Source organism: Pyrenophora tritici-repentis, chromosome 10, assembly GCF_003171515.1.
Source record: "Pyrenophora tritici-repentis strain M4 chromosome 10, whole genome shotgun sequence".
Lineage (NCBI taxonomy): Eukaryota > Fungi > Ascomycota > Dothideomycetes > Pleosporales > Pleosporaceae > Pyrenophora > Pyrenophora tritici-repentis.
Window position 1 is genome coordinate 2015526 of NC_089399.1, and position 26132 is coordinate 2041657.

The 26132-nt window shown below is 48.8% G+C and overlaps 9 protein-coding genes across 9 annotated transcripts; 1 reads left to right on the forward strand and 8 right to left on the reverse strand.

Annotated features, from left to right (window-relative positions):
• Window positions 1-192: 192 nt before the first annotated feature.
• On the forward strand, window positions 193-2757 carry PtrM4_045980 (uncharacterized protein; the record flags this gene model as incomplete). The annotated part of the gene is made up of 1 exon (XM_066104617.1): window positions 193-2757. The coding sequence occupies one exon, from the start codon at window positions 193-195 to the stop codon at window positions 2755-2757; it is 2565 nt and encodes an 854-aa protein (XP_065959181.1).
• Window positions 2758-2910: 153 nt separating this feature from the next.
• On the reverse strand, window positions 2911-3705 carry PtrM4_045990 (uncharacterized protein; the record flags this gene model as incomplete). Its single annotated transcript, XM_066104618.1, has 3 exons — window positions 2911-3042; window positions 3181-3594; window positions 3688-3705. 3 exons carry the CDS (start codon window positions 3703-3705, stop codon window positions 2911-2913), a joined length of 564 nt encoding a protein of 187 aa, XP_065959182.1.
• A 3926-nt stretch (window positions 3706-7631) lies between these two features.
• Window positions 7632-8207, reverse strand: PtrM4_046000 (Atrophin-1 multi-domain protein; the record flags this gene model as incomplete). The annotated part of the gene is made up of 1 exon (XM_001942413.1): window positions 7632-8207. One exon carries the CDS (start codon window positions 8205-8207, stop codon window positions 7632-7634), a length of 576 nt encoding a protein of 191 aa, XP_001942448.1.
• Window positions 8208-11025: 2818 nt separating this feature from the next.
• PtrM4_046010 (uncharacterized protein) lies at window positions 11026-11172 on the reverse strand (the record flags this gene model as incomplete). The annotated part of the gene is made up of 1 exon (XM_066104619.1): window positions 11026-11172. One exon carries the CDS (start codon window positions 11170-11172, stop codon window positions 11026-11028), a length of 147 nt encoding a protein of 48 aa, XP_065959183.1.
• A 724-nt stretch (window positions 11173-11896) lies between these two features.
• PtrM4_046020 (uncharacterized protein) lies at window positions 11897-13362 on the reverse strand (the record flags this gene model as incomplete). Its single annotated transcript, XM_066104620.1, has 2 exons — window positions 11897-12514; window positions 12802-13362. The coding sequence occupies 2 exons, from the start codon at window positions 13360-13362 to the stop codon at window positions 11897-11899; spliced, it is 1179 nt and encodes a 392-aa protein (XP_065959184.1).
• A 243-nt stretch (window positions 13363-13605) lies between these two features.
• PtrM4_046030 (uncharacterized protein) lies at window positions 13606-14268 on the reverse strand (the record flags this gene model as incomplete). The annotated part of the gene is made up of 2 exons (XM_066104621.1): window positions 13606-13920; window positions 13957-14268. 2 exons carry the CDS (start codon window positions 14266-14268, stop codon window positions 13606-13608), a joined length of 627 nt encoding a protein of 208 aa, XP_065959185.1.
• A 959-nt stretch (window positions 14269-15227) lies between these two features.
• PtrM4_046040 (uncharacterized protein) lies at window positions 15228-17525 on the reverse strand (the record flags this gene model as incomplete). The annotated part of the gene is made up of 1 exon (XM_066104622.1): window positions 15228-17525. The coding sequence occupies one exon, from the start codon at window positions 17523-17525 to the stop codon at window positions 15228-15230; it is 2298 nt and encodes a 765-aa protein (XP_065959186.1).
• A 1557-nt stretch (window positions 17526-19082) lies between these two features.
• Window positions 19083-20067, reverse strand: PtrM4_046050 (uncharacterized protein; the record flags this gene model as incomplete). Its single annotated transcript, XM_001940460.1, has 3 exons — window positions 19083-19689; window positions 19744-19837; window positions 19887-20067. The coding sequence occupies 3 exons, from the start codon at window positions 20065-20067 to the stop codon at window positions 19083-19085; spliced, it is 882 nt and encodes a 293-aa protein (XP_001940495.1).
• A 1455-nt stretch (window positions 20068-21522) lies between these two features.
• On the reverse strand, window positions 21523-25872 carry PtrM4_046060 (uncharacterized protein; the record flags this gene model as incomplete). The annotated part of the gene is made up of 2 exons (XM_066104623.1): window positions 21523-24452; window positions 24723-25872. 2 exons carry the CDS (start codon window positions 25870-25872, stop codon window positions 21523-21525), a joined length of 4080 nt encoding a protein of 1359 aa, XP_065959187.1.
• Window positions 25873-26132: the final 260 nt, after the last annotated feature.

Sequence of the window (26132 nt, forward strand, 5' to 3'; positions counted from 1 at the left end):
CGCGATGGTTTTGAAGTGTTGCAGTTGCCTCGGTTGAGTCCCAAACAGGCTAAGCGGCTATCAAATAACGTTAGCCTTAGTCTAGCGCATTGCTCCAATCTCGACGTACGCCTGTCTAGAAGCCTATCGCAATGCAGTATCCCCTATAGCAACGCGTTTTCCAGTGATTTATACTGCCCTGATACCCCCAATATGGCCAAACGTCGCCTACCACAAACTTCTGCTCGGAGCAAACGTACGAAAGTAGCCGCTGCCACCAACAACGTCGCCTCAACTCCTGAGGCTTCACCTGAGCCTGCATCTAAGCCTGCATCTAAGCCTAGACCTCAGCGTCGATCACCTCGCAAAACCCTAGCTGCCGCAAGCCAGGCTAACGCCTCGCCGCCAATACCTACCTTCGAGTTGCAGTTCTTAGAGTCGCAGGCGGAGGCTGAGATTGTCGCGCCCACCGAGGGCAGCCGAGCTGGCACGGTGGCTACAACTGAGGCTGGAGAGGGTGGTCAGGATGAGACAAACAGCGCACTAGTTGAGAACTTTGACGGCATTGACTGGGCACGTTTACCTGATTTTATCAAGCCATTGGCGCGTTCTAAGCGCCCAAAAAGTTGGATCTTTCAGTATGGCTACCGCGTTGTTGAGCGCCATGCTACATCTCGAATCTGGTTTGTGTGCAAGTACTGCCATGTACACAAAACTATCGACGCTGGCCGTGGTGGTTTGTTTAACATTACTCAGGCTACAACCTCAGCAGCCACCCATCTCAGCCAACCAAAGCCTGGCCACAACCTTACGAAAGATGGCCCAAAGTTAGCGCAGAGAGCTCGAGGCCAGCTGTCGTTGCGGCAAGCTTTTGACGCTGGTTTAGACGTACAACAAAACACTGCTAACGCGTTTGGAAACTTCGACGTAGAGGGCTTTCGAACAGCCACTGTCATGTGGCTTGTTAACCGAAACCACCCGCTCAGCGAACTTACGACGCCTGATTTTAGAGAGATGATGAGATTTGCCAACCCAGAGGCAGAGGCAGCGTTGTGGGTAAGTAATACCAGCGTTTCTACCTTTGTGATGAGGTTGTTCCGGTCTATACGACCGCAAGTTATCGACACCCTGTCAGGCTCAGTAAGCAAAATACACGTAAGCTTTGATGGCTGGACAACAAAGGGTGGTAAACGTGGCTTCTTTGGAGTAGTCGCTCACTTTGCCGACGCAGCTGGAATAATACGAGACTTACCAATCGATCTGCCTGAGCTCGCTGGCGCCCACACCGGTGAGGCTATTGCCAAAGCTATCTCGACGACGCTCTCAGCATACGGAATAACAAGCGACCGATTAGGCTATTTTGTACTCGACAACGCTACCAACAACGACACTGCGATCGCCGCGCTCGCGCGCGAGTACGAATTTGAGTCCGCTCACCGGCGCCTCCGCTGCAGTTGTCACACGCTTAACCTCATCGGCCAGGCTATTATATTTGGCACCAACAAAGACGCCTACGGCAACACTCAAGAGCAGTACAATACCGAGGAGCAGTATATGCGAGAGTGGCGGAAAGATGGCCCTATTGGAGTGCTAGTTGACGTCATCAACTATATCAAAACGCCGCAACAGTACGAGCTTTTTCGTGGCTACCAGCGCCTTGCCAACAACAACCTGCCTGCTGAAGGGCGTCTCAAAGTACTCGAGCCAGTCAAGCCTGTCGTCACTCGCTGGAACTCATACTATGCTGCTTTTGAGCGCGCTACCAAGCTTCAAGCCGCGTATAACTTGTACGCTGAGCATCATATCAATAGGGTTATCCTTGAAGATGCGCACGCTGCGCAGCGGAATAATAAGCGGCCCGACGCCCCAAACTGGATGAGATCAACTGGGCTCCGAGCTGCTGACTGGGCGGTGATTGCAGAGTACCAGGACTGCTTAGAGCCGCTCAAGTACGCCACAAAACGCCTCGAGGGACGCTCTAAGGATGGCAAATACGGCGCAATCTATGAGGTTATACCCGTTTTTGAGTACGTACTCAGCAAGCTTGAGGCCCGGGCGCGCCCGTTCGAGCACGTCGACTTCAACGCTCATGCCGAGGCTCCAGAGGATCACCTCAACGTCAACCTCCGCGCCGCGTGGAGCAAAGCCAACGACTACTACAACAAGCTCGACGACTCGCCCGCTTACTACGCCGCTGTTTGCCTACACCCGTACTACAAGAACTACTGCGATGTGGCGTGGGCAGACAAAGCTGATTGGCTTACTAGTGCCAACGCGTCGTTCCAACAGCTTTGGGCGGCATACAAACCTCAACGAGCACGCCAGCGGTATACAACTGCGCCGAGTAGCAACAACATAGACGAGGCAATTATTGCTATACTTAGCCGCAACAATGACCGAGAGGCTCCACTTGACGAGTTTGAGCGCTGGAAAACACAAGAGCCGCAGTGGACGCAGGAGCAGTACAACGCAGATGGAAATCCTGTCCAATACTGGATACAACTACTGCCGAAATACCCGCATTTAGCGCAGTTTGCAATCGATATCATGACTATCCCAGCATCAAGCAGCGACTGTGAGCGCCTCTTCAGTGAGCTTGGCGACCTTCTTGAACCTAAACGACGTGCTCTGGGCAGTGAGCTACTCGCAGCTCTTCAATTAGTAAGGTCATGGGTGCGAGCTGGTTATAAACCGTACAACTGTAGCGAGGCTAAGCTTTCAGATGAGCAGCTTGTAGGAGATTACAACATACTAGAGTGGAACACTGAGTTTTGGTAATTTGTATGTAGCTTAATCTCTTTGTAGTAGTCAAGTAATCCAAGTACTTGCAAGTAATACAAGCAAGTCAAGCAAGTAAAAAAATCACCCCAAGCAAGTCAAGTAAAGCCTATGTTTGAACCAAGCAAGTCAAGTTTAGAGCGGTGACTTGCTTTACTTGCTTGTTGGAAAGTCTGGTAGGCTGAAGGCAGATATTATAGAAGCGTGCGAGTGTCTCCGGGCCTGGTATGGAAAGCCCCAAGCTGAGGGGAACAGCGATATCGAGGATAGTGAGAACGAAGACGACTAGATTGACAGTCAGTAGTAAAACACATTTCCTCGGCTTCCTTCTTTGCTTCAGCCTCATTCTTGGCGGTCTTGTTGGTCGGACCGGTCTGGTCGGACCGGTCCTTATGTAAGCACCTGGTCTGGTCTGGTCTGTACCCTCAGACCAGACCAGACCAGACCATTCCGATCACTGGCTGCAGCTGAGGAGGTGGCCTTTGATACGTCAAAAACTCCACTGCCGCCAGTGTCAATGACCTTGTGGATGTGGCAGTATTTGCATACAAACCACACTCGATTCTGATCGTAGAGCTCAACAACGCGATATCCATGTTGAAAGATCCAACTCTTGACGCGCCGCCCAGTTGTAAGAGGCTTCATGAACCGAGGGAGGCGATCCCAGTTAATGCCGTCAAAGTTATCGCCATTATCAGGCTCTGTATCAACACTAGCCTCTGTTGTTGCTGCTGTACCAGCCTGGCTGCCCTCAGCCGCACCCTCCTCCTCTGTTTGCGACTCGAAAAATTGCGACTCAAACGTTGTGGCCTGGCTTACGGCGGCGCCAAGGGTTTCCTGAGGCGACAGCGATCGCTGAGATAGGACAGAGGGCCTTGATAGGCGCGCCCGTTTGGCGGCGGCGGCGGCGGCAGCAGTATTGGTGGGAACTCGAGAGCGTTTGGCCATCGTGGGCGATACTAAACACTAAAGAAAAATGTCTGTATAGGTAGCTAGGCAACTAGTGTTGTGTGTAAGGGATTATTAGGGAACTGAGTGAGCGAAATCGTTGTTGTATTAAGAACAGCGAAGGACTAGCTATATAGGTGCGGGGTGAAGCCTAGAAGAGGCTAGCCCCTAAGCAGAAGGAGCTAGTCCTATAAGAGGAGAGCTAGCTGGTGAGAAGTGAATGCATAGAGACTGGCTTGCCCGGCCGACAGGGATCACAAGCTAAGCGAGATAGGGGTCCAAGATAACTATCTTCAACACCAAAAACCTTCTCTTAATACGACACTACTCGCCTTACAACTCGTTAATAATAAATCAATCTAACTAATCAAATCAATCAATCTGACCTTCGCAAGTTGATTTGATTAGCTATTTTGAAAAGCTTAGATTGAGTTGATTGAGTTGGTAAAAACTCCAAATGACCAATCAAATCAATCAATCTGACCAATCTGGATTGATTGTTGCGGAGTCTGGGAATGCCTGTTTGAAGTAGTCTATGTAGAGGTCGCCGCACCTGCTATTGGGTTTGTCGGGACTAACGAAGATGAATGACTCGATGACAGATGTAATCAAAGAAGTCTGGTTGGGTCTTTGCAGGTCAGGCGGCTTCGAGGCTGAATCAGCATTAGACTCCGCAACAATCAATTCAATCCGGTCACTCTCCTAGACCCACTTACCTATCTAGGTAGGGCTTAAACTCCTATAGGTAACTACTAGGCTTAAAGCGGTAATCAATCAATCCAATCTGAACCTTCTAGGACCCACTTAATTGATTGTTGCGGACTGTGATCAGCATCGAGCTGTGCTGAACCGTCGCCTTTCTGTGACGTATATCCTCTATTGGACCTTTCTGGAATACACGTGTGGTCCCGCTGAGCTTTGATGAGGGTGAGGAGCGAGTCCACTAGCTTCTGCCCAAGGTTTGTAGACACACTTTCCTTCCAGCGCAGTAGTAGAAGCGTATAGAGATCGTGTACGGTGATATTCCCTTCGTCTTGCTGGCGTTTTATCCAATATCGTTGCAAAATTCTAAACCAACCAACAATCGTCTTAGAAGCAGCTTTGAATCGCTTCCACTCTTGATCATAGGATTGGATCAGAGTCACACCCTCTTTATCACTAGATTGCCTCCACACCTCCTTCAAATGGAGCTTTACGTACTGGTCAAGGCTCTCGTATAGAATTTGCCCAGAAATCAGCCACCCACGAGTTTGGCAGAAGAAAAACTTATGAACAAGGTTATAATTCTTCATGGAGACCGAAGATGTTAGCGGGAAACCACTTTGGAGGACAGTGGACAGATCCCTCTTGATTTCTCACCATCTGCCCCAAACATTAGATTACATTACGATCATAATAACTGTTGATATGCGCAGACCTATATAGTGACATGTATGTTTATGTGAGAAGTAATAATGGGAAACGTTAAAGGAAACTTGGAGACTGACTTATTATCCGGTGATAAACGGTTAAAGCCGATTCTTTCCCTGTACGTAGTCTCGGTACCCCCCTCATCTGCAGCAGTTTCCGACATGAGGTTTCTGCGAATTACAGTGAACGTTGCGGAAAACACAACCACAGTACTGGTCGATCTTGGAGATCTGAATGGAGTGTTGAGAAGCAGATAGTAAGCAAAGATGAACGGCAAACTACGCAATGAATGAAGGGTTCAGGGTAAGCAAGTGGGTGCTTTTGTTCAGAGGCGTCGGGCGGGAAGTGGCAAATACAGGTTGGGAGGTAGGAGTGAACAAGCTGGGTAGAGCTCTCGTCAAAATTATGTAATCGATAGTCTTTTAGTTTGGTACGCCGAGAATGGGTACCGTGGTGCCGTTAAGGAGATGAAAACTTTGCGCGCACACGAAGGAAATATGGGGTTGGGGAAGCAAGTACGACTGCATTAATGCCTATGCATGTGACATTGACTCCACCTGCGTATATGCAAGGTGCCAATGAAGTCGTGTTCCAGGAGCAGACGCATTCAGCACGATACTTGCATGTAGACGGTGCAGTGGTGGCTTCGCCCTAGGCATGTTCAGCTGTTGCAGTATATGCAGTTAATCAAAGTGTAACCGCGCGAGGCAGTCATCAGAGTATATTGTGTTCTGTTGTTGTTGTGCTGTCATGGCCACCTTATATGTAGTCATAATTAGGGTCTATTTACATAACGTATCTCTAATGCTGGTGAGGGGAGAAGGTGCTCATAGAGGGGAGGGAGGAGCGCCAGGACAACGCACGTGACATGCGCAATACCCTTGCCTCACAAACCGCAACATCAGCTCTATCATGCTGGCATTTAGCCATCTCGTCCCGTTGGAAGTTATGCAGCATGGAGGGCGAACGAAAGATTGACATTGGACGAGAGACGCGCGACGTGCGATTAGACTGCATGTGTGGGGCAATGCCAACACGCGGGGCGACATTGTGCATGACTCCAGCCTCTCCTAGTCTAGCCTTCACATCAAGATTGCGCCTACGAAAAACCACAACTACGCCTTAACTAACTCAGAACGGATCGTACGGCTCATGGAACCACTGTGCACCACTTCATCGGTATATAAATATAGATATGTGTCGGCCGGGCAAGCCAGTCTCCATGCATTCATTTCTCACCAGCTAGCTCTCCTCTTATAGGACTAGCTCCTTCTGCTTAGGGGCTAGCCTCTTCTAGGCTTCACCCCGCACCTATATAGCTAGTCCTTCGCTGTTCTCAATACAAACAACGATTTCGCCCACTCAGTTCCCCAATAATATGGGTCGTCTTCATATTTCACATAGCCGTTATGCTTCTGGCATCTGCGCACATAGCACTAACATACGGGCCCCTATAGTTCTAATCGCGTTCTGTGCGAGCCAAAAAAGTGCGCTTCGCGGGGCTGAAGAGATTAGAGTAGGACTAACACTTACGTTGGCTTCAGCCTTTCGGCGCCACAATATCGCCAAGTTATTGGCAACACGAAAATGCGGTGGGCAGATTCTCTGCCACACAGGCATATCCATACAGGCTGTTTTCTATCTTCAGCTAGCCACCAGCTAGCAATACCCTAGACGAAGCTCGAATACGCTTACCACTCAGAGAAACATCTGCTAGATTTGGCCTGATAGCGTTTATCACTCTGACCAGCCACACGAACGGACGTGAATCTCTGCACCGCCAGCCCGGCATCTCACTTCAACCATCCCATCTTCTTACCGTTACAATTACTCTTCTTCCACTCGGCACTTGCTTCTGATCAAGATTTCAAACTCATAACCCCCCAAGATCCGCTTGAAATGCCATGTTTATTTGCTCTCATCGTACATTATGTTCCAAACCGACTGCTGGAACATCGAGTTATGGGACCTGAATAGTCGCACAATGATACGTAAAGGTGTCACAAAACCTACCCGCTCTCTGTATGACTTATGATGATCTATGAAGAAGTTTTTCAAACTACAAAAATAAAATTAACAAGATAAAAGCTCCCGCCAGCTTAAAGGGCTCTACAAACAAACATATTGATAAAAGGCATACAAAGAGTTAGCATCGGCGGCACTCAGCACGGACCTGGGACATTGCGGAGGAGCGACTTTGACACCCAATCTCTGGATAAAACTACTAGATATCCATCCGTCAACCACCTATCAATCGCTGGGAAAAATCAAACACATCACATCAAAGCAGAAGTAGGTAGTAAGGGGTAGGCAAAATGCCTGCAGTCTATTGAACTCCATCTAAATGCATCCGCAAAATGTCTACTAAACGAGTGTGGTGGTTTGTTATGTACGTGTGTGTAAAACGAGAGTGGGGGGGGGGCCATGATCCATGTCATATCGTTCGAGTCTCAAAATATCAATACTGGGTTACTTCATCAGGACACCGTGCGCAGGTGGTGGTGGTTGTGGACACTCTAAGTGTACATGCAGGTTTGGGGGTTCTCCACCTTGAGAGCCTGAGCAGAGAAGGGAATGCAGTCGGTGTTGCCAGCGGGGTTGGGTGTGCCTGAGAGCCAGATTTTGTAACCACCGTTGGCAGCACCACTGCACGCCTGGAGGCCGTACTTGTCACCAGCGGGCGAGACAAAGGTGAGTTGGTTCTGCTCGTCGAGGACCCATCCCTGGCGTTCGGCGTTCTTGGGGAGAGGCTCCACACCGGTGGTATATTTGAGGACACCCTGGCCCATGCCGGAGCGGTCGACGTACATGACCTGAGGGGGGATGTTGGTCCACAGGCTAAGGGTACCGTTGGAGAGTCCGAATTGTGCGTTGGGACCTGTGGTGCCGCATCTGAAGTTCAGGTCCTTCGCATTGATGTAGAGGGAGCTGTCTGCTGCTTGGACGTTGCCGAACTGGATAGGAGTACCGGTGCGAAGGCTCATGAGAGTGAAGGCGCCGTCGGTGATCTTGGGGGATTGAGTGTTGGCTTGGGGAAGAGCAGAGACAACGGCAGCTGCGGTAGCAATGGCGGCGGTGGTGGTGAACTTCATGTTTGCGGTTGGTGGTGTTGGGGGTTGTTGATGAGGTAGTGAGAGTGGAATTAAAAGATTGATTATTAGGTATCGAAGCGATGGTGAGGTGGCTGGATGGTGAGTTCTACAATGAAGACTGCGCGCTCCTTATATACAGAGGCACACCTCCTCGTCTCTCTAAGGCTTTACGCAGTAGAAGGTGTGATTTCCCTCGGCATCACCGTGCAATGCAACGGAGCCCACTACTGCTGTCTGAATATGGGCGTGGACTATGGTCGTTCCCTGCATATCCACGTTTTGGTCCCGAGAACCGAGGCGCGCCACAATGGGCGCAGGGAAACAAGGCTCGTGCGATGCATTTGCCTGAATCTCGAATCATGAGCGATGATGCAGTGGTGGTGAAAAAGGGCCGAATGACGGGTATCTAGCCGAAAACGGCTAGACGGTTCCTATTTCCGTCCGCGCCATTGCGCTCCTGGACGGACAAGAATAGAAGAATCAATACGCAAGGAGGGTTCTCTGAACAACATCACTTTAGCAGAAACATGACCGCGCGCAAACGATATTTGTTCTTATTACTCGTGGGGCGGTCAAAAGAAAAGATGTGGGAGAGCTTACGTAAAAACGTCGCAGCCCTGTAGCGTGTGCCGAGTGCCGCCTCCACCAGCACCTTCGCCTTGCAGCGACATTATGCGACACGAACTTGAAGTTGCTGAGAATGGCTTCAAGGATGAGATCGTCGCGTAGCGCTTTGAAGTATGCCAGACCAACACGGCCGCTCCGAGTTGCGCAGCAGGAGCGTTATAGAGACAAGGATACCCTAGCAAAGAGAACCTTAGTAGGCGAGGCTTTGATTGCTGTCCTGCGCTCACTCGTAGTCAAAACTGCGATTTTTTTAAGTGTCTACGTTGACCTTGGTAGCAGCATAGGAACGGGTACTTCTCTTATTTGCTTGTACCTAGTTTGCCTCAGAAACATACCCATGCAAGCAACAACATCGTACACCGCTTTCAGCCAGCTACACTTACAAAGCCTCTTCTCCTAGGAATAACTAGAAAACGACGTGCTTTGTTCTGATAGATGTAGAGAATACGTCTGTGGACTGGGTATATTGGAGCTACATGAGGAGGGAAAATATCTTCAGTGTGCGCGCACCGTGGAACTCACCAATCGGTGCCTGGCTAGTTAGAGCACGGAAAGCCAGAGTCACGGTAAATATCAATGAAAGCTCTGAATCGCGTCTCGACAGTTCCAGTACTGCTCTCATCGCCTGATTTTTCAATAGGCCCGTGATCAGCACTTTGTTTGACGAACAAGCGAAAAGTGCCAACTTGCATAGAACCAAGGCGCTCGTGCTCATGAGTGATATCGACAAAGCTGCAATCAAGATAAAAGCAAAAGCAACGATATCGCACATACACTGTGTTGCAGAAAAGCGCTAGATTGATCCATACGGGTCTTTTGCATCGAGATAGGTCAAACTTAGACCAACGGCTTTGCAGAATCAACCTGCATAGGCGGCAACACACCAAGCATCCCCATGTCCTGAAACATCTCAAAAACACTCTCAAGCGTATCCACAAACCCAAAAAACCCAAACCCAGACTCCGCAACAATCAATCGATTGACATGATTGATTCCTATATAGGTTAAAGAATTACTTCATTAGGCAGCCTTTAACCTAGATAGGAATCAATCATGCCGATCCGATTGATTGTTGCGGAGTCTGCCCAAACCGCCTCGCCTTATTCATCGACAGTGTGAACGGTCTGTAGGTACTGTATTCTAGCTACCTAATCCAGATGCTATTTACAGTCGAGATGAAGAGAAGAAGAGGAAAGTGGGCGGCCATCCCGCTTTGTTTGGGTTGGCGCACGGCGCACGGGCTGCTGGGGGAAGGAGTGATAGAAGGAAGGAAGCGACTAGGCCAGCGGCCTAGTCATGTGACCTAGGGCTCAGCCCGTTACAGACAGCGTTCCAAAAGATACGAACGAAAAATCTCCCATGAACACATCTTGAAACTCACCTTCAAAGAGATTCTTTTTCAACTGCCCATTAGACAGCTTCATCATCTCTTTCCACGCCTTTGGCGTTGACGAAAGCTCAGCCCACTTGACAAGTGGATGTGACAACCTCAGCGTCAAAGGGAGTCCGTAGTCCAGGGGAGCGTCCTTACCGCCTGCACAAGTCTTCACTTCGTATTTTGACTCATTGTCCTCCGGCCCCCGAACATCCTCGGTCTCATCTCAGCGACCCACCATCCTGTGCATTGAGCCTCTGATTTTTACACTTCTCCTCAAAAATAGCCCACTCGCTGAGAAATCTCGTCAGACGAGCCGAGGAATGGGTATAGTCGTACCCCCAAGTATAATAGTCACCACCAAACCTGAGCGGTTCTTTCCTATACGCTTACACCTAGACTCCGCAACAATCAATTCAATCCGGTCACTCTCCTAGACCCACTTACCTATCTAGGTAGGGCTTAAACTCCTATAGGTAACTACTAGGCTTAAAGCGGTAATCAATCAATCCAATCTGAACCTTCTAGGACCCACTTAATTGATTGTTGCGGACTGTGGAAGCTGGCCTCCACAGCAGAACCTCCAGCATCAAGGATCCATGAGGCGAGGACTTCAATGGAAGCACCTATAATCTGACGAGGCGCGAGGGGTGAGGACACAGTCCGCAACAATCAATTAAGTGGGTCCTAGAAGGTTCAGATTGGATTGATTGATTACCGCTTTAAGCCTAGTAGTTACCTATAGGAGTTTAAGCCCTACCTAGATAGGTAAGTGGGTCTAGGAGAGTGACCGGATTGAATTGATTGTTGCGGAGTCTAGGTGAGGAAGGTGCGAGTCTTGGGTAAAGTCAGTTGCATGAAGTAGATCGCGGTCTTTAGGGATGCGTATGCTTCAACAGGACCTCCAACGGTAGTGAGAGCTGCGCAGAAGGGGAGGAAAGCTAGAATGCTGGAGACCTTCATGTTGAAAATAGAGCGAGGCGATTTCGCACGTGAGGGCTGGTTGTAGAGCTTGGTTTTGGAGGATGATTTGAGAGGGGACTGTGGGTTGAAATATGATTTGAAAAACCGAGGAGGATTGACACATATTTATGCTAGAAACTTGCCCTGTTCTTAACCCTGTTGCCTCATACATCACGCCGTATGCTTTCCCTCGTGCTCCGCTTATCCCAAAATGCACAGATGTCAATGAGCAAGCTGAGCGAGCTCAGCCAATTGGCTTGCTCAGCCAATTGAGCGGAGGCCAGCAGCTCGCTCGGCTCGCTCGGATTGGCTGAAACAGGGCTGTCAGCTCGCTCGGCTTGATGGGCTCAGTCCCGATTAGGAAAGTTATATAGAAACCTTAGTGTTGAGTTTCTCAGCTAATATCCCACTTATGTACACCGTATTTCGCGTCCATCTCCTCATCGCTGATAGCCTCCTTTACAGGCACCTCACCACTGCCAAATCTAGCTCTTATCCATCGTCGATCGCACTGTATTGCTGCTAGAAGTTGCGGAGAAATGCTGCGCCGACGGGGCTCGAGGAGGTCACCCAGCTCGCTGAATAAGCGCTCACACTCACAGCTTGAGCCTGGGATTGATAGCATGTCGATAGCAAATTTGCTAAGGCTGGGGTAGCGATCGCGGAGTCCTACCCAGTATTTTATAGGGTCGACGCCCTCGCTAGCGATCGGTTCGCTGCGTTTCTAAGCCTCATATTCATCCTCCTCGTTCTCCGTAAGCCCTGCCGGCTTAATAAAGCTGTTAATAGCGTCTTCTATATCATTGTGCCTAACTTTAGAGCGTAAGCGCGGCTTCGGTAAGCTTTTGTACTCCGCCCACAAATGTTGAAACTTGCGGTTGCTGCTCTCTAGCCAATCAGGCTTATCCGCCCACGCTGCGTCAAGGTAGCTTTTGTAGCGAGGATGAAGGATTATAGCAGCATAGTAAGCTGGCGAGAGGTCGAGCTTGTTGTAGTACTCGCGGGCTTTAACTAGGGCAGCGCGGAGGTTGATAGCAAGGTGGTCTTCGGGTGACTCTGTATGCTCATCATAAATGACGTCTTCATAGCTTTGCAAGCGGTCCTCATAGACTCCAAGTAAGTATTCAAATACTAGAATAACCTCAGCGATTGCTCCAAAAGCACCGCTTTTGCCGCGGCCTTCAAGCCGTTTTGTAGCTTGTTTTAGTGGCCTAAGCACATCAATATACTCAGCAATCACCTGCCAGTCATGGGCATTGATCCCATCAGACCTCATCCAATCCGGCGCTGCAGGCAGCTTGTTGTTACGACTTCGGGCGTACGCGTCTTCAGTTTCAATCTTCTAAATATGGTAGTTGGCGTACCTATTAACCGCTAATTACAACTCAACAGCGCGCTTAAAACACGAAACGTAAGAGTTATAGCGAGTAACAACTAGCTTAACGGGCTCCTTGATTTTGTGCTGTTCTGTTGGCGCGTTGACAGGCTGGTCCCTAGACTCCGCAACAATCAATTCAATCCGGTCACTCTCCTAGACCCACTTACCTATCTAGGTAGGGCTTAAACTCCTATAGGTAACTACTAGGCTTAAAGCGGTAATCAATCAATCCAATCTGAACCTTCTAGGACCCACTTAATTGATTGTTGCGGACTGTGCTGGTCCCTAATAGCGAGCTTCTGATACTTCTCAAAAAGAGCGTACTGTTGTGGTGTTTTGATGTAGTTAATAACCGCGACAAGCACTCCTAATGGTCCATCGCCTCGCCAAGTAGCCATATTCTCAGCTTCGTTCACGCGCTCAGTCTCCTCGTTGTCGTAGGACTCTTTCTCCTCACCCCAGAGTAGCATCTGGCCAATGAGATTAAGCGTATAAGGACCGCAGCGAAGGCGACGCTCAGTAGCGCTAAAGCCTATCTGCAAGGCGAGAGTGTTAATCGTGGTGTTGTTGTTATGTGCGTTGTCGAGGACGAAGTAACCGAGCTTGCCCACAGTGATTTCGAACTGCTTGAATATTGCCATCACGACCTCAGCCATAGCCTCGCCGGTGTAGGCACCTGTCAGTTGTGGGAGCGCAATAGGCAAGTCCCTGAGCTCGCCAGAGCTATCAACGTAGTGGGCGACGATACCTAAGTAACCGCGCTTGCCACCTTTTGTCGTCCATCCGTCAAAGCTTACATAGACTTTGCTCATTGATTCTGAAAGGCTTGCGATAACCTTTAGTAACAGGTAGTTGTACAGGCGTATAACGTATCGTGAGACGCTGTTATAAGATGCCCACAAGGCTCGTTCTGCCTCTACGCTAGCTAATTATATCATATTGCGAAAAGACGATGATTCGAATTGTGAGAGTGGGAGGTTGTTTTCGACGAGCTAGGTAACGGCCGCAAGCCTAAACTCTTGTATATTGAAGTTGGTAAGCTCGTTGGCAACAGCCTAAGAGCAGCCCTTCTGAAGGGCGCGTTCGAGGAGAGTTTCTTTCCGAGGAGCGACGGTAGTGCGCTTACTTGGAGGCTTCAAGCCATGAACTTTCTTGTCTTCTCCGAGATGACGTGCTGGCGCTGATGGAGACTGCGAGACGTTATGTATGCCACGGCCAACAGTAGTGAACTTGTGCTTATAGCAATAGTGGCAGATCCACGTAACTTTTGCGACGTTGCTGCGCAAGGCGATGCGATAGCCATGGCTGTATACCCAGCTTGCTCGGTTCGAAAGTGATGTGGGCGGCTTGCAGTGCTTTGGGTAGCGACTCTAATTAAAGCCGTCGTATTTGTCCTCTACCTATACGAAACCCTTGTCGACAGCCTCGCTAGCTGCTCCTGAAGCTGCAACAGTGGCATGCTCGCTGCCCTTAGGTGGTGGGATGATCGTCTCTTCGGCGCGCGACTCTCGGAGGGTCGCTTCAAAATTTGGTGCTTGTGGCGCGGCAACGAGAGCTTGACGCGGCGACAGCGGTGGAGGAGGTGGAGATGGTGAGAATGGCTGAGTATCGACTAGCACAGGTTGGCTGGCAGTCCCGCGATGACGCGCTGCGACTCTAGGGCGCTTCGAAGTTGTCGCGATTTCTAGAGCATTAACGCATGTTCTTTTTGCTGGCATTATAGCAACGGCGAGGTAGATAATAGCTGCAAATAGAGACGCGTTGGTGGAGTATAGGTGAGTGTGGTGGGTGATAAGTAGTAAGTGAAGTGTCGCAGAAGGAGAATATTGTTGCCAGGCCGTTAGCCGGAAGTTTAGTAGCTTATTTGCTAGAAATATAGCAAAAAAGAGTGTATTTTAGGTTATAACTAGGTTTCGAACTTACGCACTACACCTAAAAATCATCGTGAGATTGCCCCTCCACCAAGTCCTTCAGCCCCAAGTTTCCAACCGCTCCATCCAACCAAGCTAAGCAAGCTGACTGAGCGAGCGCCTATCCCTAAGCTCGCTCGGCTTGCAAGCGCGCACTGCGCGCTCAGCTCATTCGGCTTGGTCAAAACGTCCAAGCCGAGCGAGCTGAGCGAGCCGGCTCGCTCGTTGACAAGTATGCCAAAATGCTCTGCCGTTGTAGAGCAAACGAGCGGGGAAGATGCAATTTGCAATACCCCTGTCTTGTTCTATTAATTCGAGTTGCAGGCCACTTGAACCCCAGATATACCCTTAAGTCAACGAAGACGGTGACCATTCCGGTGCGTTCACACGCTGTAAGCAACTCTAGCCTGGGATAGGTCTTATTCATCACGCAACGCTGCTAGCATAGATTGCCTGATTCAAACGTCTCGGTCCGTGGGTACAGACTGCCTCGTGCACACGGGAGTTAGCGCTTACGGAGACAAATCTATCCACTTCCTCTTCGACAGGTATCGACGATATCTCGAACTGCTATCCCCATAGCTCAAACCTGTCGGCAGTGATCGGAATGGTCTGGTCTGGTCTGGTCTGAGGGTACAGACCAGACCAGACCAGGTGCTTACATAAGGACCGGTCCGACCAGACCGGTCCGACCAACAAGACCGCCAAGAATGAGGCTGAAGCAAAGAAGGAAGCCGAGGAAATGTGTTTTACTACTGACTGTCAATCTAGTCGTCTTCGTTCTCACTATCCTCGATATCGCTGTTCCCCTCAGCTTGGGGCTTTCCATACCAGGCCCGGAGACACTCGCACGCTTCTATAATATCTGCCTTCAGCCTACCACGGCGATCGACGATAGTAAGCTTCGCGCTACTAAAAAGACGTTCGCATTCATCCGACATAGGCGAGATCGCAAACATGTCTAGAGCGAAGCGAGCGAGATCTCGTTGGGAGTCGTAGCGAGATAGCCAGTACGCAATAGCCTCATTGCAACCTGCCTCTTCGTTATGAAGCCGGTCAGTAGAGATGTATTGTTCATACAAATCAGTTGTAGAAACTGGAGCGTCTATTCGAATGCGCTTATGTTCCCGCTGGCGATCAAATGCTGGGTCAGGATCTCTCTCCTTCCTGGCTGGTGGTGGCAGCATCTCGACAGGGTACCTTCCCTTATACTCTGTCTCCCAGAGATGCTTCACCGCTAATTGTGCGTTTTCAAACCACCTCTTCTTCTCTTCGTCGCCATGAAGAACCCACTCTTGCCTGAACCATCCCCACTTGCGATATGGATCAAGGATTTGAGCCGCATAATATGCCGGTGGAAGGTCAGTATCTTCAGGGAATCGATTTTGCCAATTCAGCTGCTGATTGTTATAGTACTCAACGCACTTTAACCAAGCAGCATCAGCGCAGCCTTGAAGGTACTTCCATGTAAAGTTGTTATCGTCCTCAGTGTGGATGTCGTGGTAGTGATCCTTCGTCTCGCTTATCTCCCGGAGAAGGCAGTCCAAAGTTGAAAACCAGTCCGCAAGTGACGTCTTCTTACCTTCAGAAAGCAAAGTTGCAGCATAGAAGTCTTTGAGAGCGAGTTCAATCTTTTCAAGCTCAAACCAGTGCTGTCCATCAAGCTTAAAGTTCGCGATCCCTACGGAGCCCTTTCCAGGTACATGACGAGCCGAGAAGAGCTCTAAACGTTCTCGAACATTTAATGCACGTGTAATCGAATAAAACCATGAGTTCCAGCGGGTCGAGTTGTTCTGGATAAGCTCAAGCCCGTCGAATTGCGAAAGATCTCCGCCGATAATAATTGTAGCAAACTCCTCACGCCGTTGTGGAGTAAGCCTGATGTATCGCACCAGGTTGTGAAGACGACCCAAACATCCGAACTTCTTCCAGAGCTCTTCCACCTTCGTATAGTCGCCACGTTGATGATGCTTCTCCAGCTTCGCAAGATACTTCTCACAGTTTCGCCCCATAAGGAACGCCTGGCAACAGAGGTTGATGACATGGCCCAAGCAACGCAGCCGGCGATGACGACGTTGTTTTGACTTCATCCATGGGCAGAGATCCTTGAGTATAAACTCAACAGCGGTATCATTTGCCGAGGCATTATCCAGCATAAAGTATCCAATCTGATCTCCGCTAATGTCGTATTCTTCCAGCAATTCAAGGACCACCGATCCAAGATTCTCTCCAGTATGTTCGCCGTATATACGTCGCATACCTAAAGCGGTAACACGTCGCATGCCGGTAGTATCAATCCACATAGCGACGACGCCTAGGATAGCGTAAGGGTTTGGTGAAGTCCAGAGATCAAAGGAGATAGAGATCCTACTCCGTGAATGGTGTAGGTCCTCCCTAAGCTGTTGCTTCTTCGATATGAATGCATTCATTACCCAGCTTCGGATAGTCTTCGCAGCCTTCGGGAGGTGGTTGAGTAGTGCCGGATTTAAAAAGAGGAGTAGTTCACGAAAGTACTGGTTCTCTAATTGAAAGAAGGCGATATGGCAGTACACAATCCAACGAATTAGAAGCTCTTTAAACTTCTCTACTGACTCCTTCCAGAAAAAGATGCTGGAAGCAGCCCCATCCTTTTGCTGGTCGATTATAGACTTCCGTACAGAACCCTTTCGCTTGATGCCACTCTGGGGATCAATCTGGTGCTTCTGTTCCAGGTGATTCCGGATCCTAGAAGTGCCATTGATGACAAACAACTCTTGCTTGCTCTTCCCAACCCTGCACTCATGGCAGTAATACACCTCTTTCTTATCGCTATCTCGAATGTATTGGAGTCCGTACTTCCAGATGTGTGATGTACCTTGACGGAAATCCTTCCTTGCAATTATTGCACGTTTCACGTACGTGATACCGCCCTGCACGAACTCATCTGGAGATTCGTGATATTGAATAGGAGTGGGTGATAGTATAGGGGTGGGTGATGACGTGGGGATAGGAGATGGAGTAAGAGACGTTAAATCTAGTCTTATAATATTCGATGGGGACGGTGAGGTTGGTGTTGAAGGCTCCATAACAATAGTATATAAGTAGGTTGTTAAGGACTTGATTGTTCTATGTAAGTAGAAGACTTACCTTGATCTTAATGACTCATATTGTGCTAAATTTTCTGGCTAGATTAGTCTAAGATCTAGTCACGTGGACCTATTTATAGCCGGACCGGTCCGATCATCTAGACCGGTCCGACCACGGTCTCAAAAAATCGCCAGACCAGACCAAGTCTTGGCGGTCTAGACCAGACCAAGACCAAGTCAGACCAGACCATTCCGATCACTGCCTGTCGGTATTCTCTATAGGGCGCAGTCACCGACAATTTCTTTGTGGACAGGACATGTACCAGACCTGTGCCCTATACAGTGAAGTTCTACTGTACCCTGTAGAACACGGTTTAGACCAAGATAGGAAATACAAAGCCTCCATCCCCCACCATCCGGCAATTCTCTTGACAACACTTTCGATCCTAGCGCCAACCCTACTGTCCAATGAGCGGATTTCTCCCTACTGCCCATTATCCTCGGACATGTGACACTCGTGCTAGACCATTATTATCGGCCCAGCGCACTGCGACGTCAGCCTATACGGCAAGTGCAGCAAACTCTCAACATCTTTGTAATACGACGTCGAGCTTCAAGCACAGATTCTACAATCACGAACTGCAAAGTTGACCGCGTCACTCCCAAGAAGGTCATATTCTTCCATCTCCAGGTGTATCCGTACAGAAATTGTTTTTAGGAAAGGTTGTGAATCATGCGACTTAGGAGCGTGTATAGTTAGACTACGGATTCGTGTGATTGCACGCGGAAAGAACGCGGGCGGGCTGAGGGTTCTCTTCGATCGCAAATTTGCTGCGTCGATGTAATCGGAAAGAACGCAGTCGTTCAAGGCAGTGAGCACGTGTCACGGTTTGGTGATGGGATGATGCCTATCTGAGACTAGCGCTGTTTATGGTCACTCACCTACATAAACTTTCCATAGCTTGTACAATACAACCTCAGTCAATCCTCAACTTCTTCCCTATGCGTACGGTTCACCCACTCCAACAGCACGCACGAGCAAAAACACTCGGGGCACAAGGACACAAGGGCTAGAATACATACAGAACTATAATTGTGATAGTTCACGCACGAGCAAAAGCGCTCGGGCCACCGCAATACCGGGCCTGGAGTACGAGACTGTTCTTTTGATTATCTTTTTCCTAATGTAAGTTGGGCTGATTATGTACATATCTTTCCAACATAGAAGATCGTCGATCGGGAGTAAGCGTGCTAAGATAACCATCGTCGGTCGGGGGGTACCAAGACAAAAGATTATCGTTCAACCCAGACATGTTGCAACACTAGCATTCTACGGCTATTTTCAAGATACTCAGATTGATAAAGTGGTGTCGCATTGGAGTCTAGGAAGTTATTTGATTCGGGTTGCTCTCGTGGGTGTCAAAGTTGTACATGATCATCATTTCTTCCGACTAGCTTATTGCACAGAGTACAAATACATTTTCGTCCATCTTACAGCATCCCGACCACCCAGTCATGATCTAGATCTTACTCCCTCATTCAAAGACGCTTACGCGTCTAAGAAAGGGTGACGGTACCACTAGCGGAATCCTCGATGAAAATACCGCCATAGACCACACCTTCCAAGATACCGCTCTCCTGGAATCCAGACCTCAGCACATCGGCACCAGCATCCGTGGGGTTCTTGTTGACGCCAAAGTGGAACTCGCCGTTGCCGGAAAGGTCATTAGCCAAGGGTTCCGTAGCCTTTACAAGAGCGTCATTGCCCGACGACTGGAAAACTTGAAGGGTGTTGGCGGTGAAATCCAGTTGAAGCGCGAGGTTTGTCCACACGCCGGCAGTAAAGGGGGTGGTGAAGAGCGTCTTGGTTCCCGCTCCGGTATTACCCTGGATGACGAGATCGTTCTTTGTGCTACCGTCGCTGCCGAGGAGTGTGCCGGTGCGGATCACGAACAAGTTTGCGCTGAAGTCTGCGCGCTCGAGGAAGGTGAGCAGGTACTCGTGGCTGGTGTTGAGGGGGTTCGTGGCGCTGGGTTGGAGTGATACGTGTAGTGTCTTTATACCGATGGTTGTGTTGCCGCCGCCGTTGGGGTTCAACTCGGTGCGGCGGACGGCGGTTTGCGCATTGGCGGCCACGCCACCTGGGACGAAGATGGATTGATCGCTACGTTCGGTCAGTACAGGGGTCGGAATTGGCGATCTTGTGAGAAAAGCTTACTTGATCTGCACCTCAATTGCCTTTGCGCCAACTCCAGCGTCAAAGAGCGATGCCGGAACATCCGGAAATGCGATGAGCTGGCTGAATGTCAAGTCTGGTGCTGGTCAGTAATGTTCATGGAATTGTATAGACTAGCCACTTACTCTGCCCTTTGACGTTATCCTTTCCGAAAGGCGAAGCTGCCGTGTCAAAGTCTGCCGCGGTCGCAGCCGCCTTCACTCTGCCATCAAACACCGGCGCAACAGCCTGTCTGTCCTTAACAACGACAACGCGACCATGCGCAATCGCTGCAACCGACAACACAGCCAAGTATTTCGCAAGCATATCTCCTGTTGTTTCCGTGTATAAGAAATGAGTGACTAGTGTGACAAAAAGCGCAGCTTAAAGAAACGAAGGAAGAGATTTATGATGGGAGAGGTAACAAGGAAGGAATTCGTCTGATCTAACAAGAAGAACATGTGGGGAGGGTATCCACGATAATATATTTTCTTGATAATGACGCTATGAAACTTGAAAGCGGCCCTATTCGTTTCAAGCGGTTATGACGGCTTTATCAAAAGTTGCGCCGAAATGCGATTTCGGCCCAAGGATCCCGTTTCATGGCAGTCGAACAGACAGCCAGCTTGGAGCCGTGGCACGAACGATATATTCCATCAACCCGGGAACGACATAGACAGCGCAATCTGTCCGAGGCACACTGCAAGACAACATGGTGTAGTTGAGGCGGACACGTCTGATGCATCAAAGCCGTTACACTTGTTGCCGTAATGGGGATAGATGTAGATGGCGAGCTCGTGTTGGGTGGGGCTTGCTTATACCTCGCGACACCACTCTCCTGGGAAGTTTTGCAGTACGAGTGTTGAGGGCAAATTAGATTGTAGTTGGTTGAAGTATCGCAGAATGTTCCTCGAATATGAATGTGATACACTGGTCTTGTTCCATGAGAGAAGGAAGTGAGGGGATGCCGGCTCCGAGGTGGCTAGCGCGCGGAGCTAGTCGGCCCGGTTTGGGCTCGGAGCCTTTTCTTCGCTTCGTCCGGCGCTTGTCAACGCCTCCACAACCTCGGACGTCATCCATTAACCATCAAGCAGAACCCATTGAGTTGTAACGAGCCGCAAGTACAGTGCATGAACTCAAAGACGCCAGTATGCCAGGTCTATTCGAACAAGCATGAGCACGTATGAACAATAGTATCGTCCAGCAACACGATCAGCCGGTGACCGGAAAAGCGGAGCAGCAGATCGCGGAGAACCCCTTGAACGTGTCCCCAAACGATTGCAACGATTACAGCAAAGCTTCAAACCGGCGATCGCAGGTCCACTCACTTCCCTGCAAATGATTGGGTTCCCAAGATATCTGCCTCAGCGCCTAGAAGCAAAGACAAAACAAGGCCTGCTTACGTCCTCTTGGTTGTCCACCAAGATCTTGTAACCGACCGTCCTCACTCATGTTCAAACACAGCTTCGAAAGGTACGGTTTTGCAGTGAGGCCGGCAAGCAGGGGCATGCAATGGTTCGTTAATGTATTATTATTATTATTATTATTCCATTAGAGTCCTTTTTCAGTCAGAGACTATGTAGGACTTTGGCCGAAGGCCGTTCTATCTTGGTTTTTCTAATTTACATGGTTTTCTGGTATGGTTCGCTAATATGGTCTTTGGCTTTTCTACAAAAGATAGCTTGTATCTGTTTGTTGCCAGGTGCTAAAGAGCAGTTTGATAAGTAGAAAGAGATGTAGCAGCGGGCTCTTGTGGCAAAGGAGAGGGTTGTGGTTTTAGTTTTATACAGTGTCTCTCTGTAGGTCTTCTGTTGGCTGTCCTAGGTACCATTTTCTTGTTCCTATTCTGGTGCTAGTGATAAAAGCTAGGGTTGCTTCTATACCTATACTAGTGTGGAGTAGTAGTGGTAGTGTGACTGGGCGATGTTTGATTGTTTGTAGGAGCGTTTTTCGATGGTCTTTGTATAGATGACAGTACAGTAGTAGGTGTTCTGGCGTTTGGATGTTTTGGCAGGTGCAGCGATTCGAGTCTCGTTTCTTAAATCTCTTTAGGTAGGAGTTGAAGTATCCGTGTCCTAGCTTAAGAGAGTAGAAGGCGCTAGAGGTTACTCTTTTCGTGTTCTGTGGCATTTGGATGGTTTTGCTGATTTTAAGAGGGTATTTGGCTGAGTAGGTAGCTTTGTTTAGAGCGGTTGCTCTTGCTTTGTATTTCTCATACTCTTGGCGTTGTTCCGTTTGTTGTATCCTTTTGATTGTCGTGCCCAGGTAGGCAATGCTCTTTGTTGTTGATCTGGGGTCCTCTTTGGTTGCTTCTTTTGCTAGGTAGTCTGCTCTTTCGTTTCCAACTATATCTGTGTGTCCAGGTGCCCAGAGTAGGTGGATGTTTGCTTGTTTTCGTCGGATCGTATTTGCCGCTTTTAGACATCGGAGTTGCCAATGCTGTCCTGGGTTATCTGATAGGTTTTTAAGCCTGTAGATTGCTGCTTGGTTATCTGCGTAGACCTCAAATTCCTGGTCGGTTGTAGCGTTCTTTGCTGCGTATTCGAATGCTCGTGTGATCCCTTCTAGTTCGCCGTTGTAGACTAGCTGGTATTGTCCGATATTAACTGTTTCTGAGTAGATCTCTTGCTGAGTTGAGTTGTAGACTGCTATCCCAACTCCTATTCCTTTTCCTTCTTGTGTTTGCGAGGCGTCTGAGTATATTGTCGTGTAATTGTCTAGCCTTGTTTTAATGTAGGCTTGGTGCGCATTTGCCTCCTCTTCTTTGGATTTTTGAGAGACTGTTACGGTATAGTTTAGAGTATCCCATGGCCTAAACCGGTATGGGATAGTCTGCTCTGTGTCCCTTTTGTTGTTTTTAGGAATTGCGTTAGTAATAGTTTGTAGCTGTCTGTGCTGGTTTGGTTTCTTTGAGCGTTGGAGATTAGTTGATTGGATCCGAGTTATTGCCTTTGCAATTGGATGGGTGTTGGCTAGCAGGTTTGCTCTGCTTGCGTAGTTCCGGATAGTTGAGTTAAGCCTAATTGCTGGTGGTAGTAGGCTCGCTTCGAGGCTTGTAGGGACTGTTGGTGCTGTTCTAAACACTCCTAGTGTTTTTCGACAAGCCAGGTTGTGTAGTGACTGTAGTTTCTTTGTAGCGTAGGGTTGGTTTTGCCAGTATATTTGTGCTCCGTAGTCTGACACGCTGGTTACACATGCTAAGTATAGTTGTCTAATAGCGTGTGTTGATAGGCCGAGTTCAATGTTCGCTAGTCTTCCTAGCCTGTAGAAAGCTTGTCTGGCTTGGCTTACACGTATAGACACATGTGATTTGAATGATAGTCGGTTGTCTAGATAGATACCTAGCCACTTGACAGTGTCTTTGTGTTCTATCCGGTCGTTGTTTGGGAGTATGAGGGCTCTTTCTATCCTCTCCTTCTTAGCGGTGAAGTGGATTAGCTCTGTTTTGGATGTGTCGAAGATAATGTCTAGCTGCTCTCCCTTGGCAAAGAGTGTAGCTATCTCTTTTTGCAGTGCTCTTATGTTTTTCTTTAGAGAGGTTGATGAGGTAGTAAGAGATAGGTCGTCGATATACGATAGTTGAAAGCTTTGTAAGGCTGGGAATAGGTCTCGGATATAGATAAGGAAGAAGATTGGTGATACTGGGCTGCCTTGTGGGATGCCTGCTCTAATCTTGCTAAATTCTTCAATCTTATTATCGAATGCTAGTCTTAGGGTCCTGTTGGAGAGAAAGGATTTCGCCCAGCAAATTAAGCTAATTGGGAGTCCAAGTTTCTTAAGTCGGTCTAGAAATCGGTTGTGTATGACGTGGTCAAAAGCTCCTTTGACGTCCACGAACACTGTGGAAGTAATTTGGCCTTGCTGTTTTTTGTGTTGAATCTGGTCTACTAGGAGGAGAGCGGCGTCTATTGCAGATTTCTTGTTTCTACCTCCAATTTGTGAGGGGTGTAGGAGGTTTGTGGTTTCTGCTAGACTAGCTAGTCTTTTGGCGATAATTCTCTCTAGTACCTTCCCTAGGCTGTTTAAGAGAGTAATTACTCTATAAGCTTTCGGGAGAGAGTAGTCTAGTTTAGATGGTTTTTTGAGAATTGCTCCTGTAGCTGCTTTCCAGCACCGAGGGTGGTATCCGTAATTGAACAAGATTGAGTAGGCGATGAAGAGGATCTCTGGGTTGAACTTAAACGTAGCGGTTATAATATCTTGAGTAATGGCGTCAGGCCCTGGTGTACTACTTTTAACTTTACTAGAACAGGCTTGTTCTAGTTCAGAAATTGATAGTTGCGGCCAGTCCCAAATGCTCTCTTGATAGTTTAGAAAGCTTGGTAGTTCTGCTGTTGGAGGAGGAGGGAACAGTGCTTTTCTAAAGGCCTTGCACTTTCCTTTGAATGTTTTCTCTAGTATCTCTCCATGGATAGGTGGAATCTTTTCGACCTTTTGATCCTTTGTGTATGCCATAGCTTTGTAGATAGACTGTGGGGTTTCTTGTTCTAGAAAGCTATTCCAATGTCTCTTCTTGGCATCCTTGATTGCTCTTGCGTAGGTGTTCCGCGCTATTAAGAAGTCTTTCTTGAATAGATATGCCTCTTGGATGGACAACTGTTGCAATTGTTGTGTGTAGACTCTTTGGCAGTGAGTAAGCTCTCTTCTTAGCTTAGTAAGCTCCTGGTTCCACCAGGGTTTTGGTTTAGGACCTAGTTTGACTTTTGGGATTGCTTTGTCAGCTGCTAGTTGGATAACTTGCGTAATTGCACGTGTTCTGCGTATTCTGCGTGTTCTTCTTGATCTTGACTGTATGTGAACGGTCTGTAGGGACTGTATTCCAGCTACCTAGTCCAGATGCTATTTACAGTCAAGATGAAGAAAGAAGGTAAGACGCAAGCGGCGAGCCTGCTTTGTTTGGGTTGGCGCACGGCCCTCACGTTGCCGGGGAAGCGACTAGGCTAGCAGCCTAGTCATGTGACTCGAGGCTCAGCCCGTTACACATTTAAACTGTACTAGTTCATTTGTAGCTTCATTTGGTGTCCACCACTCTGGCGCTAGGTCTGGATTGACATAGTAGCATGCTCTGAGTTCATGATATTGATAACACGCTGGGCATTTCTGCCCGGAGGTAGTCCCTTCACTTTGCGCTGAGGACCGCTTCTGTGCTGGCTTTCTCATGGCTTGTGAGGTTTGTGGTTGTTTACGAGGACGTCCCCGATACTTTGTTTGCGAGGTATTCCCCGGATTCAAGTTGGTAGATGGCGCGGTGACCCCACTGCTCGGCGTCCCGCGCAGTGGCTGGTAGGATGCACCTCCAGCGAGAGTTGTATCATCATGTGTGCTTTCATCGTAAGCTGCCATAGCTGCTTTGTGCTTCCCTGATCTAAAAAGGGGATGGTGCATCATCATGTGCTCTCGGAACCGATTCATCATCTCCTTTCGGCTCATCCCAGCTGCCCATCGTCCGTTCTCTTGGAAGTTTACGGCCCAGATAGGTGCTGTTTTCTGGACGGCCACCAGAAAGTCCTTTGACATCGCATCAAGTTGTGACACTTCTGGTACGCTGTATACTTCAGCTTCCGTGGCGGCTTGGTCATATTCCGCCAGCCACGTGTCCCATTGATTTGGGGTCCTCATTGGTTTGAGGGATGCTAGGTATCTTTCTCTAGTTCGCTCCTTCTCGGTGCGATCGCTCACTCCAACTGTAAGCTTCAAGTTTATAATCCACTCGCGAAGTGTCTTGTCTGGGAGACAGCATGTGCGTAGTAGGTGCGGTGACACGCTTGATTGAATCAGGGTCATGATGTGCTGGAAGCTTGACTGCTCCTTTTCGTATTGGTGTCGGTCGCTTTTGTACTGCTCCATCGACATGCGATAGTACTCGAGGTCTTCTTTAAACGCTTTCTGTCCGCTGTTCGATAGTTCGCTAAGTCTTCCTGGCTCTTCGATGCCAGAAGCTGCTTGGTAGTCAGCAAGGATTGGGATTCTAAGGTCGGTAGGCCTCCGGAGGGGCTGAGTAGTAGTCTTTGGGTCAATCTTATCCCAAATATTGTGTGCTATGCAACGCGCTTGCAGTTGTAGCATCCAACCGGTGTAGTCTGACTGGTCGCGTAAAGTCACGGTCGCGTCGCGGGTGGTAAATGTCGTCATTTTGGTAGGTAGGTAAAGATAGTGAGACTCTTAATTGTCAGATATTCACTCTCATCTGGAATACTGATGAAATAGGTAATAATGGTGATGATATTGATTGTTGATTGTTTGTTGGTTCTGTCTACGGTTGTGGGCACACCTGGGGGGTGCCAAGCCTTCCTGTGATCCGATTGGCTCTCTCAGATGCCGGGTCGCGCTAGTCTAACCCAGCGTCTGTACGCTCTCATCTTCAACAGTGCTATTATCTGACAACTAGGTAG